We start from the raw sequence: 14,599 nt of genomic DNA, 5'->3' as shown, positions 1-14,599 counted from the left end.
CGGCAAAAAGGGTCAGCATTGTACCCTTACATTCGAGAAGCAGATAAAATCATTGGGATTAAATTGGTAACGCATAGTCCTCTTGCCCAGAGTGGGGGGGGGGATCAAGAACCAGAGGAGATGAGGGGGGGGGGGGAAGATTTAATAGGAACTGAGGGGTAACTTTTTCACACAATGATGGTGGGTGTATGGAACGATCTGCCGGAAGAGACAGTTGAGGCAGGTACTATCAGAGGTACATGGATAGGACAGGTTTAGATGGACATGGGCCAGGTGGGACTAACGTGGATGGGGGGTGTTGGCTGGTGTGGGTGTGCAAGTTGGCCGAAGGGCATGCTTCCAGACTGTAAGACTCTATTACAAACAACCACCACAGGTGTGTCTGTCCTCTGTAGCAAAGATCCTGGAGCGCTCTAGGACAATCTTTGCTCTAGAACTCTACACGTGATGCTTCTGCGCATGCTCGCGTTTGACAATCGGCGACCAGCTTCAGTCACGTGCTCCGTGACCTCCGAACCCACACGCGTGCGCAGTATGTCGGCGAGTGTGGGCCGGAGAAGCGGTTACCATTTTGCAAATACACAGCGGGTTAAGGGTGTGTGGGGACTGATTAAAGCGGGCTGACACCTGCCCGCGGACATGGACTTGGAGGATGAGTACTACCCAGACGGAGAGGGTAAGAGAGTTGAGTGGTGGCGGGGGATGGATGGATGGATAGATCACTGGGGGGTGGCGGGACCTTGGCCTCGGCTCCTGGCTCAGACACATCCCCGCAAGCAGCGCTTGTGTTGGCCCGATGGAGTTCTCACTGATCCCACCAGGGCACAAGCACTTCACCCGCCAGCAACAGAGACACGACATACTGTAGATGCTGCAATCTTGAGCAAAACAAACCTGCTGGAGGAATTCAGTCTGAAAAGTAACCATCCCTTTGCCTTCATGGATGCTGCTTAACCCTCCCCACAGTTCCTCCAACAGTTTGTTTTTTTGCTTTAGTCATCAGCAATGTGTATTTACGACATTGCAACACATTCAGAACTGAAATTAGCCAAGCAAGTCACATGAACAGTAGAACGGATGATTCGAAGCATGTTTTCTGTATCTAAATTTAAGATAAATCAATAAAGGAAGATACTCGGGATTTAGATTTTGGAGTCTGATGTCCAGACATCTGAAAACATATCTTTCTGAAAGAGCATGCAGGAATCCCCTGTGGCCATTTCCCTCAGAAACAAGTATGCCCATTACTGTGTGTAGGAAAGAACTGCAGATGCTGGCTTAAATCGAAGGTAGACACAAAATGCTGAAGTAACTCAGCGGGTCAGGCAGCATCCCTAGAAAGAAGGAATGGGTGACGTTTTGGGTCGAGACCCTTCTTCAGCACTCTCCAGAGATGCTGCCTGTCCTGCTGAGTTACTCCAATCCAGCATTTTGTGTCTACCTCCCATTTGGACACTTTTGGGGTGGGGTGACTGTTCAGAAGAGAACAGATCAGGTGTGTGGCAGCTGGTCTGGTTCATGATGCACAGTTGGGTAGGGTGAGGTCAGACAGGGTAATAGTGATAGGAGATGCATTAGTTACCTGGACAGATTGGAGATTCTGTGGCACCAACATAACACCAGGATGGTGTGTTGCTTACCTGGTGACAGTGTCCAGGATGTCTTGGAGGGGCTGCAGAACATTTTCAAGGGGAAAGGGCAGCAGCAAGAAATCGTGCGCATTGGCACAAATGACACAGGTAGGAAAATGGGTGAGATCCTGCAGAGTGAATACAGGGAGTTAGGCAAAAGGTTAAAATGCAGGACATCAAGGGCAGTGATCTCTGGATTAGTCCTGTGCAACATGCTAGTGAGGGTAAGAATAGGAAGCTAGCACAGTTGAAAGCATAGCTGAGGAGTTGGTGCAGGTGCTGGGATTCAGATTTTGGACCACTTAATGTGCAGGGATCGCTGGTCGGTGCGGGATGGTGGGCCGAAGAGCCGGTTTCCGTGCTGTATCTCGAAACTAAAGCTAAAAACTAATTGCAGTGTGATCTTGATCAACTGGGCAAATGGTCCAAGGAAGTTTAATTCCGATAAGTGTGAGGTTTTGTATTTGGGAATCAAACCAGGGCAAAACTTTCACTCTGAATGGTAGTTCCCTGGGGAGTGTTGTAGACCAGCAGCACGTAGGAATGCAAGTACATAGTTCCCTGAAATTAGCATCACTGGTACATAGGGTGGTGAAGGCTTTTGACACATTGGCCTTCATCAGTTAGGGAATTAAGTATAGAAGTTGGAATGTTATGTTACAGTTGTACAAGATATTGGGGAGGCTGCACGGAGTATTGTGTTCAGTTTTGCTCATCCAAAAAAAAATGTTGCCATTAAGCGCAAAAGGCAGAGAAGATTTACAATACATTGCCATAACTAAGGTATATGAAGAGGTTGGACAGGCTAAGATTTTATTATGGAGTGGAGAGGCTAAGGGGTGATCTTATGGAGGTATATAAAATAACGAGGGTAATAGATAGGGTGAATGCACAAATTATTTTCTCAAGATTGGGGGAATCAAGAACTTGAAGGCATAGGATTAATGTGAGAGGGGAAAGATTTAATAGGAGCCCGATGGACACATTATTCATACAGAAGATGGTAGAAATATGAAACAATCTGCCTAAGGAATTAGATGAGTTAGATACAATAACAACACTTAAAAAAAATTTGGACAGGTACATGGATTGGAAATGTTTTGGGGGATATGGGCTAATCACAGGAAAATGGGAATATCTTAGATGTAGCACCTTAGTCAGCATGATTGTGTTGGGCTAGAGGCCCCCTTTCTATGCACTATGACTATATCTGTTAATTGACCAGTGAAGGGACAGTGTACAAACACAGAACCTTTGCAGGGAAAGTACATAGTACAACCTTATACAGATCCATAGTGGTTTGGTGTTGAGGCACGGTTGTGGTTAGGTTTGGGTGTTTTAAGCGCCTTATGGTTGAAGGGAAGAAGCTGATCTTGAAGCTGGAGATAACAGTTCTCAGGCTCCTGTACCATATCACTGATGGTACAGAGACTTGAGAGGATGCCAGGGTGGTATGGATATTTAACTGTATTAGCTGCCTTCTTGAGGCACCACTTCCTGTAGATCCCTTCGACGGTGGGGAGGTCAATACCCACGATAGATACAAGATTTTGTTTTGGCCACTCTGAGTAATGACTGGGTTCCATCTTTACAGACATCATAATGGAAATAGACAGAAATCACTTGATATTGTAACCATACTTCAATAGTATTATAATTTTTGCCATGAAAAACACATAAGACCGATAGAAAAGAACAATTACTAAAAGTGGAGAGAGAGCAAATAATTCTGCCGTTCATAGGAATGAATAAATGTATGTATGCCAAACTTTTAGATTTAAAGTTACTGGAGCTTGTTTGTATGTTGTCCATAGGTCAGTGGCAGCCTGTACTTTGGAGGGACTGTGGGGAAATTCATTTAGATTTTATCGTTTCAGTAATATTTTTAAATTACGATGTGTTCCATATTGTGATTGTCAATTGCAAACGGAGGATAATTTGGATAATTGTGAATGATAGTGATCTTTGTTGAGAACTATCGTTTTTACTTACTTTGAAATGAATAACTCCAGGTGGAGTGATTGTAGTTCATTTTCTTATGGAAGGAAGTTAATCGGTAATGTGTTCGTACAATAGTGATGACCTCTATGTTATTTCAGTATGTGAATATGTAGAGCATTTGGGATGATGTTCATATCCCTTTACATCTGCGTCTAAGCTTATTGCATTCCCTTTGCATTTTCTCTGTCATGTTCTATTATAGTTTGTGCAATATGATATACATTTCTTAGTTGGCTGTTTGTCATTTCAATCCAAGCTTGTTTTTTTGGCTCTACGTTTATTGGATATAATTTTAATAGAATAATAAAGATATACTCAATCCATCTCATTTGTTGTCTCAGAAAGAACTGCAGATGCTGGTTTAAATCGAAGGAAGCCACAAAATTCTAGAGTAACTCAGCGGGTGAGGCAGCATCTCTGGAGAGAAGGAATGGGCGACTTTTCGGGTCGAGATCCTTCTTCAGATTGATGTCAGGGGAGGGTGCGACACAAAGATAGAATGTAGGCGGAGACAGTAAGACTAGTGGGAGAACTGGGAAGGGGATGGAGAGAGAAAGCAAGGCCTATGTGAAGTTAAAGAAGTCAATGTTCATACCATATAACCATATAACAATTACAGCACGGAAACAGGCCATCTCGACCCTTCTAGTCCGTGCCGAACACGTATTCTCCCCTAGTCCCATATACCTGCGCTCAGACCATAACCCTCCATTCCTTTCCCGTCCATATAACTATCCAATTTATTTTTAAATTATAAAAACGAACCTGCCTCCACCACCTTCCCTGGAAGCTCATTCCACACAGCCACCACTCTCGGAGTAAAGAAGTTCCCCCTCATGTTACCCCTAAACTTCTGTCCCTTAATTCTCAAGTCATGTCCCCTTGTTTGAATCTTCCCTACTCTCAGTGGGAAAAGCTTATCCACGTCAACTCTGTCTATCCCTCTCATCATTTTAAAGACCTCTATCAAGTCCCCCCTTAACCTTATGCGCTCCAAAGAATAAAGCCCTAACTTGTTCAACCTTTCTCTGTAACTTAGTTGCTGAAACCCAGGCAACATTCTAGTAAATCTCCTCTGTACTCTCTCTATTTTGTTGACATCCTTCCTATAATTAGGCGACCAAACTTGTACCCCATACTCCAGAATTGGCCTCACCAATGCCTTGTACAATTTTAACATTACATCCCAACTTCTATACTCAATGCTCTGATTTATAAAGGCCAGCACACCAAAAGCTTTCTTTACCACCCTATCTACATGAGATTCCACTTTCAGGGAATTGTGCACAGTTATTCCCAGATCCCTCTGTTCACCTGCATTCTTCAATTCCCTACCATTTACCATGTACGTCCTATTTTGATTTGTCCTGCCAAGATGTAGCACCTCACACTTATCAGCATTAAACTCCATCTGCCATCTTTCAGTCCACTCTTCCAACGCATAAATCTCTCTGTAGACTTTGAAAATCTACTTCATTATCCACAACCCCCCCTATCTTAGTATCATCTGCATACTTACTAATCCAATTTACCACACCATCATCCAGATCATTGATGTACATGACAAACAACAGTGGACCCAACACAGATCCCTGAGGCACCCCACTAGTCACTGGCGTCCAACCTGACAAACATCCATGCACCATTACTCTCTGGCATCTCCCATTCAGCCACTGTTGAATCCATCTTGCTACTCCACCATTAATACCCAACCATTGAACCTTCTTAACCAACCTTCCATGAGGAACCTTGTCAAAGGCCTTACTGAAGTCCATATATACAACATCCACTGCTTTACCCTCATCAATTTCCCGAGTAACCTCTTCAAAAAATTCAAGAAGATTAGTCAAACATGACCTTCCAGGCACAAATCCATGTTGACTGTTCCTAATCAGACCCTGTTTATCCAGATGTTTATATATATTATCTCTAAGTATCCTTTCCATTAATTTGCCCACCACTGACGTCAAACTAACAGGTCTATAATTGCTAGGTTTACTCTTAGACCCCTTTTTAAAACAATGGAACAACATGCGCTATACGCCAATCCTCCGGTACTATTCCCGTTTCTAATGACATTTGAAATATTTCTGTCATAGCCCCTGCTATTTCTACACTAACTTCCCTCAATGTCCTAGGGAATATCCTGTCCGGACCTGGAGACTTATCCACTTTTATATTTCTCAAAAGTGTCAGTACTTCCTCTTCTTTGAATCTCATAGTTTCCATAGCTACTCTATTTGTTTACCTTACCTCACATAATTCAATATCCTTCTCCTTGGTGAATACCGAAGAAAATAAATTGTTCAATATCTCCCCCATCTCTTTTGGCTCTGCAGATAGCTGTCCACTTTGACTCTCTAATGGCCCAATTTTATCCCTCGTTATCCTTTTGCTATTAATATAGCTGTAGAAACCCTTTGGATTTACTTTCACCTTACTTGCCAAAGCAACCTCATATCTTCTTTTAGCTTTTCTAATTTCTTTCTTAAGATTCTTTTTACATTCTTTATACTCCTCAAGCACTTCATTTACCCCATGCTGCCTATAATTATTGTAGATCTCCCTCTTTTTTCCGAACCAAGTGTCCAATTTCCCTTGAAAACCATGGCTCTTTCCAATTTTTACTATTTCCTTTCAACCGAACAGGGACATAAAGATTCTGTACTCTTAACATTTCCCCTTTAAATGTACCCCATTTCTCTTCCACATCTTTCCCATAAAACAAAATGTCCCAATTTACTCCTTTTAAATCCTTTCGCATCTCCTCAAAGTTAGCCTTTCTCCAATCAAAAATCACAACCCTAGGTCCGGTTCTGACCCTCTCCATAATTATGTTGAAACTAATGGTATTGTGATCACTGGTCCCGAACTGTTCCCCAACGCATACCTCTGCCACCTGACCCGTCTCATTTCCTAACAGGAGGTCCAGCACCGCCCCTTCTCTAGTAGGTACTTCTATGTATTGCTGCAAAAAACTATCCTGCACACATTTTACAAACTCCAACCCATCCAGCCCATTTACAGAATGTGTTTCCCAGTCTATGTGTGGAAAATTGAAATCTCCCACAATCACTACCTTGTGCTTACTACTAATATCTGCAATCTCCTTACATATTTGCTCTTCCAATTCTCGCTCCCCATTTGGCGGTCTATAACTACCCAAGCGAAATATGAGGTGCTATTCCTTCAATTTGTGCTGGACCTCACTCTGATAATGGAGGAGGCCCAGGACAGAAAGGTCAGATTGGGAATGGGAGGGGGAGTTGAAGTGCTGAGCCACCGGGAGATCAGTTAGGTTAAGACGGACTGAGCGGAGGTGTTCAGTGAAACGATCGCCGGGCCTGCGCTTGATCTCGCCGATGTAGAGACGCTGCTCTAGCCGAGGTTTGGAGCAAGCAGCCAACAACTAGGATGCATCACCAATGGTCAGTCATGACCGAGGGGGGCCTACTAGAGAAGTTGACACCTGGAACAGCGGATAGAGTAGATGAGGTGGGAGGAGGTGCAAGTGAACCTCTGCCTCACCTGGTATCTTGACTACACTTCCCACCCTGCTTCCTTTAAAGACTATCGCCTACTCCCAATTCCTCCGTCTATGCCGCATCTGCACCCAGGATGAGGTGTTCCATACCAGGGCATCGGAGATGTCCTAATTCTTTTGGAAACGGGGGTTAATTATAGATGAGGCTCTCACTAGGGTCTCCTCGATATCTCGCAGCTCTGCTCTTACTCCCCTCCTTCCATTCGTAACAAGGACAGAGTCCCTATTGTCCTCATCTTCCACCCCATCAGCCATCGCATACAGCCTATAATCCTCCAACATTTTTGCCACCTCCAACGGGATCCCACTACTGGCCACATCTTCACCCCTTTCTGCCCTCCGCAGCGACTGCCCAGGGTCCTGTACAACAGCAGTAGGACCTCCTTGCTCCTAAATTCAAATCCTCTCGCAATGAAGGCCAACATGCCATTAGCTTTCTTCACTGCCTGCTGTACCTGCAGGCTTACTTTCAGTGACTGATATATAAGCACACCCAGGTCTTGTAGCACCTCCCCTTTTCCTAATGTGACACCATTCAGATAATAATCTGCCTTTCTGTTCTTGCCCCCAAAGTGGATAACCTCACATTTATCCACATTATACTGTATCTGCCATGCATCTGCCCACTCACCCAACCTATCCTAGTCACCCTGCAGCCTCATAGCATCCTCGTCGCAGCTCACACTGCCACCCAGCTTTGTGTCATCCACAAACTTGGAGATGCCACATTTAATTCCTTCGTCTAAATCGTTAATATATATAGTAATATATATAGTAAATAACTGGGGTCCCAGCACCAAGCCTTGCGGGGTGTGGATACTAAGGTGCTTAATTACAGTGCCCTCCATAATGTTTGGGACAAAGACCAATAATTTATTTATTTGCCTCTGTATTCCACAATTAGAGTTTTGTAATAGAAAAAAAATCAATCGTGTTTAAAGTGCACATTGTCAGATTTTATTAAAGGCCATTTTTGTACATTTTGGTTTCACCATGTAGAAATTACAGCAGTGTTTATACCTAGTCCCCCATTTCAGGGCACCGTAATGTTTGGGACACTGCAATGTCATGTAATTGAAAGTAGTCATGTTTAGTATTTTGTTACATATCCTTTGCATTCAATGACTGCTTGAAGTCTGCGATTCACGGACATCACCAGTTGCTGGGTGTCTTCTCTGGTGATTCTCTGCCAGGCTTGTATTGCAGCCATTTTTAGTTTATGCTGGTTTTAGGGGTTAGTATCCTTCAGTTTTCTCTTCAGCATATAAAAGGCATGCTCAATTGGGTTCAGATTGGGTGATTGACTTGGCCACTCAAGAATTGACCAATTTTTGCTTTGAAAAACTCCTTTGTTGCTTTAACGGTATGTTTCGGATCACCACTAAATAGAGTGGGGGGGGTGAAAGACAAATTGGAAATACAAGGATGGAGTTAAAGCGAAAAAGAGTATAGGAAAAGTTAAGAAAGACGCCAGAATTAACGGGACAGAACGCTCACGAAGGGATAAGAGAGTATGGCCACGTTAAATAGGAATCGATGTGAAAGGTGAGGTGAGCAATGGATTAAAAGTATTATATATGAATGCACGAAGTATAAGGAATAAAGTGGATGAGCTTGAGGCTCAGTTAGAAATTGGGTGAATTTATTATGGGGAACTAGGAAATGGTAGATGAGTTGAACAGGTACTTTAGATCCGTCTTCACTAAGGATCCAAACAATCTTCCTGTAACTGCAGTCTGAAGAAGGGCTGCAGTCTGAAGAAGGGTTTCGGCCCGAAACGTCGCCTATTTCCTTCACTCCATAGATGCTGCTGCACCCGCTGAGTTTCCCCAGCAATTTTGTGTACCTTCGATATTCCAGCATCTGCAGTTCCCTTTTGAACAATCTTCCTGATGTACTAGCCAGAGGATCTGGGGTGACGCAGGAATGAAGGAAATCCACATTAGGCAGGAAATAGTGTTGGGTAGACTGATGGGACTGAAGGCTGATACATTCCCAGGGCCTGATGGTCTGCATCCCAGGGTACTTAAGGTGGCTCTAGAAATCGTGGACGCATTGGTGATCATTTTCCAATATTCTATAGATTCAGGATCAGTTCCTGTGGATTGGAGGGTAACTAATGTTATCCCAGTTTAAGAAGAGCAGCTGAGAGAAAACAGGAAATTATAGACCAGTTAGCCTGACATCGGTGGTACACAAAAATGCTGGAGAAACTCAGCGGGTGCAGCAGCATCTATGGAGCGAAGGAAAAAGGAGCGAAGCCTGACATCGGTGGTGGGGAAGATGCTGGAGTCAATAATAAAAGATGAAATAGCGGCACATTTGGGCAGCAGTAGCAGGATCGGTCCGAGTCAGCATGGATTTATGAAGAGGAAATCATGCTTGACTAATCTTCTGGAATTTTTTGACGATGTAACCAGGATAATGGATAAGGGAGAGCCAGTGGATGTAGTTTCCCTGACATTCAGAAAGCATTTGATAAGGTCCCACATAGGGGTTTAGTGGGCAAAATTAGGGCACATGGTAGCGTGGATAGAAAATTGGTTGGCAGACAGGAAATGAAAAGTAGGAATTAATGGGTCCCTTTCAGTATGGCAGGCAGTGACTAGTGGGGTACCGCAAGGCTCGGTGCTGGGACCGCAACTATTTACAATATATACTAATGATTTAGATGAAGGGATTACAAGTAACATTAGCAAATTTGTAGATGACACAAAGCTGGGTGGCAATGTGAACTGTGAGGAGGATGCTATGAGAATGCAGGGTAACTTGGACGGGTTGGATGAATGGGCAGATGCATGGCAGTTGCAGTTTAGTGTGAATAAATGTGAGGTTATCACTTTGGTAGCAAAAACAGGAAGGCAGATTATTATCTAAATGGTGTCAAGTTGGAAAAAGGGGCAGTACAACACAATCTGGGGGTCCTTGTTCATCAGTCAATGAAAGTAAGCATACAGTTACAGCAGGCAGTGAAGAAAGCTAATGGCATGTTGGCCTTCATAACACGAGGAGTTGAGTATAGGAGCAAAAAGGCCCTTCTGCAGTTGTACAGGGCCCGAGTGAGACCACACCAGGTAAACAAGATTATTAAGGGATTGGACACGCTAGAGGCACGAAATATGTTCCCGATGTTGGGTGAGTTCAGAACCAGGGGCCCCAGTGTAAGAATAAGGGGTAGGCCATTTAGAACAGAGTTGAGGAGAAACGTTTTCACCCATAGAGTTGTGAATCTGTGGAATTCTCTGCCTCAGAAGGCAGTGGTGGCCAATTCTCTGGATGCTTTCAAGAGAGTTAGATAGAGCTCTTAAAGACAGCAGAGTCAAGGGATATGGATGAAGGCAGGAATGGGGTACAGATTGTGGATGGTCAGCCATGATCACAGTGAATGGCGGTGCTGGCTCAAAGGGCCGAATTGTCTTTCTGTAGAATGAACTGCCGGCCAATGAGTTTTGAGGCATTTGTTTGAACTCGAGCTGATAGGATGTGTCTATACACTTCAAAATTCATTATGCTACTACCATCAGCAGTTGCATCATCAATGAAAATAAGTGAGCCAGTACCTTTAGCAGCCATACATGCCCAAGCCATAACACCCCCGCCACCGTGTTTCACAGATGAGCTGGTATGCTTTGGATCTTGGGCAGTTCCTTCTCTCCTCCATACTTTGCTCTTGCCATCACTCTGATATGTTAATCTTCGCATCATCTGTCCACAAGACTTTTTTCCAGAACTGTGGTTGCTATTTTTAGTACTTCTTTGCAAACTGTAACCTGGCCATCCTATTTTTGCGGCTAACCAGTGGTTTGTATCTTACAGTGTAGCCTGTGTATTTCTGTTCATGGTCTTCTGCGGACAGTGGTCATTGACAAATCCACACCTGACTTCTGAAGAGTGTTTCTGATCTGTCGGACGCGTGTTTGGGGATTTTTCTTTATTATAGAGAGATTTCTTAATTCATCAGCTGTGGAGGTCTTCCTTGGCCTGCCAGTCCCTTTGCGATTAGTAAGCTCACCAGTGCTCTCTTCTTAATCAGAATCGGAATCAGATTTTATTCGCCAAATATGTTTTGCAACATACGAGGAATTTCACTGGCCAGGTCAGTCATACAATTAAAAGCAACAGACTCAAAAACACGTTTTAACGTGAACATCCACCACAGTGACTCCTACACATTCCTCACTGTGATGGAAGGCGAAATAAAGTTCAAGGCCTTCCTTTTTTCTTCCTCGGTCGGGGGCCTCGAGCCTCCGTTGACGGGACGGTCTTAACTCCCGTAGCCGGCGGTGTTCGGGCCCTCCGCGTCGAGGCGTTCAGCTCCTGCATCGGGGGGTTATCAGCTCCCCCGCGCCGGGCGGTCGAACCTCGCGTCGGGGCTGGTTGAACCTTCTGCGGCGTTGGAGCTCCCGACTAGCCTCTCCCGAGACTGCGAGCCCTTGATGGTAAGTCCGCAGGCCACGGTGGGAACGATCCTAGACAAGGGATCCGCTCCGGGAAGGTAAGAACTTGAAAAAACACAGCTGTAATTTCTACATGGTGAAACCAAAATGAATAAAAATGGCCTTTAATAAAATCTGACAATGTGCACTTTAACCCCATGTGATTTTTTTCTATTACAAATCTCAAATTATGGAGTATAGAGGCAATATTATGTTGTACAGTGCCCAAACATTATGGAGGGCCCTGTACATTCAAGTTTGACATTGATATTTACATTACAGGGCAATCAATGCTTTGATAATCAATTGCCATTGAGTGGCAATAAAAGTTATATTCCTGCTTCTATTCATTATGTTCTGTTTGGAAATATATTGCCTGTATTTAATTGTTGCAAGGGCAAATCCTTGGGTGGAGCTTTTAATGAACAGCACTGGGAATACCTTACCATGAAAGCTGCGACAGTTCAAAGAGGCTGCTTGCTTCCATCTTCTCAAAAAATATTTGCCTAGCCTGCAAGGTCTAGACAGTTAACAGTGCTGTATTAAACAACAATCCTCATTTGCCTACGTAAGGATGCCATAATATTATTTAAAGTGCAAGAAGTTCTTTGTTTTGTAATTATCTTGGGACCACAGTACTATTTGATTAGCAAGGGCTGGTTTATTTTTCAGATGATCAATATATCAGTAAAATAATGATATTTGTGCATCAGGGCATCCTAAAATGGCTATGCAACTAACAGAGTAGTTTTGGTTATATCCAGTTGGGTAGTAGTGTGCTGCAATGCCAATGACTTATTTTATTTTCAGTAGATGACGGTGGAGCAACGCCAGTACAGGATGAACACAATTCAGGCTCAGACGATCCGGAAGACTCAACTGAACAGTGTGCAGCATCTGAAGCCAGCAGTGCAGGGCATCACAGTGAGGTGAGAGACTTGCCATCCTAGTCTTATACCTCCCTGCTCCAGCACCAACATCATCTTCACACTTACACTTGAACTTACAAATGCACGAATTAGAAGCATGAACTGACTACTCAGCCGCTTGTGCCAGTTCTGCATTTCATATAATAGTACAGCACAGCACGTCATTCGGTCCACAATGTCTGTGCTGAACATGATGCTAAGATAAACTAATATAATCTGCCTGCATATGATACATATTCCTCTATTCTATGCACATCCATGTTCATCCAAAAGCCTCTTAAACACCATTATCATATCTGCCTCCACCACCACCCCGAGCAGCGTGTTCCAGGCCCCCACCCTCTATGTAAAAACAAAACTTGCCATGCATCTCCCTTAAACGTTGCTCCTCTTACCTTAAAGCTATGTCCTCTATTCGTTAATATTTCCATCGGAAAAAGACTGTGACTGTGTATCCTATTTTTAATTTTATATATTTTTATCAGGTGTCCGCTCAACGTCTTGCATTCCAGAGATCCAGTGCGATTCGCTCCAACCTCTTCTTATAGCTAATACCCTCTAATCCAGACATTATTCTGGTAAACCTCTTCTGCTCCCTTTCCAAAGCCGTCACACCTTCTTGTATTGTGGAGACCAGAATGCATACAAAACTCCAAATGTAACCTAACCAAAGTCCTAGCAGAGTGATCAGATTGACATTGAGATTACAACGAGCGGATCTGGCATGCAACTTTGTTTAGCCATACCTCTCAAACTTTATCTAGACTACTTTGACTATTCTTTGACCTTGCAGTGGCTGGTTTTGGGTGAAGAATGTATACTGGAGAATAAGGACAACTTATAGTTTATTTTCCCCATGGTCATTTCTACAAGTAGTTGTGATGACCTCATGAACTTATTGGTAAATCAAGATGAGCTCTTTTGTATGTGTTTCTACTGTTTGGCTGCCCTGTCCCCATTTGCCTTGTATGTTAAGCCTACTCCTTTTGGGACCTAGATCTTGGCTCTCGATGTGTTCTTCTCCATTTTTTTTTCTCCAATCTCCACACTTTTTCAAACTTCTGCGTGCAAGACTTGCACCCTGTTCCTGCTAAACTGCTTTTGTAATTTGAGCGTATTTGCATGGACGAGACACATTTTCCCCCAGTTAATCATTGGACAGGGTGGCCCCAGCATAAACTCTGGCTTCTATAATTTGGAGACCATGGCTCTGCATCTGTCAGTTCATATTTTTTGTTTGATCTTTGCCAGGGCCTATCACCACATTCAAAGCATTGCCCATCTTCAGTTTATTTGTTGTTAAAGCACCAGTTTATAATGTTACCATCTTCTATTTTATACAAAAAAAAGTCTGATATTCTTGTCTCATCGCACATCAAGTTCTGACCATGTCATAGAGAGATACAGCACGGAAATAGGTCCATTGATTCTGCACCAATGTTTTACACTAACATTACTTTAATCCCATTCAATATTTGCCCCCACAATCTCCGGAATCTACCTCCCCAGTTAGTGCAAATTTTTGTTTTACTTATATTTCAGGATGAAAGCCACAAGGAAGATCAGAGCGATGCGGAAGACAGTCCTGGCCGCCCACAAAGCAGAGAAGAAAATAACGTGAGCACAGATTCTGAGAGTGAAAAACCCAAGAAAGTTTGCAGTGTTGAACCATCAGATGATGAAGCAGGTAGTGATAAAGAGAATCACTTCACAAATGAAGATAATGGAGGGGAGCGTGAAGAAAACCACGATCAAATTAATGACACAGACAGTGAAAAGGATGTTAGAGCATCACCTGAACATCATGAGAGCAGAGGAGGCAGTGAAAATGATAGTCCTGCCCCCCTCAGGTCTTCCAACAGTGATGATGAGCAGGAAGAGAATGAGAAAACAGGTACTTGCTGCTATTGTTTAAATAAATGTTGAGAATGGAGATAACATTTTTCTTCTTCAGGACATCCTGAATGTCTTCTTCATGTCTTGATAACCTAAATTATATCTTGTGTGTGATGCACAGTGATGCAGTGGTAGAGTTGCTGCCTTATAGCGAATGCAGTG

At 43.5% G+C, this 14,599-nt stretch overlaps 1 protein-coding gene across 3 annotated transcripts in view; it reads left to right on the top strand.

Annotated features, from left to right (window-relative positions):
* The first annotated feature begins 497 nt into the window (after positions 1-497).
* The window catches only part of iws1 (interacts with SUPT6H, CTD assembly factor 1), a 45,139-nt gene continuing 31,037 nt past the window's right edge, over positions 498-14,599 (top strand). For 2 of the 3 annotated variants that reach the window (XM_033031432.1, XM_033031430.1), the window contains exons 1-3: positions 498-676; positions 12,423-12,541; positions 14,084-14,435. In XM_033031432.1, coding sequence (XP_032887323.1) covers positions 640-676; positions 12,423-12,541; positions 14,084-14,435 — 508 coding nt within the window. In that variant the 5' untranslated portion in view covers positions 498-639. The remainder of the gene's footprint in view (positions 677-12,422; positions 12,542-14,083; positions 14,436-14,599) is intronic. The other variant, XM_033031431.1, reaches the window with a different exon arrangement.

This window comes from Amblyraja radiata, chromosome 13 (assembly GCF_010909765.2).
Source record: "Amblyraja radiata isolate CabotCenter1 chromosome 13, sAmbRad1.1.pri, whole genome shotgun sequence".
NCBI lineage: Eukaryota > Metazoa > Chordata > Chondrichthyes > Rajiformes > Rajidae > Amblyraja > Amblyraja radiata.
This window is presented reverse-complemented; position numbering and strand designations above follow the sequence as displayed.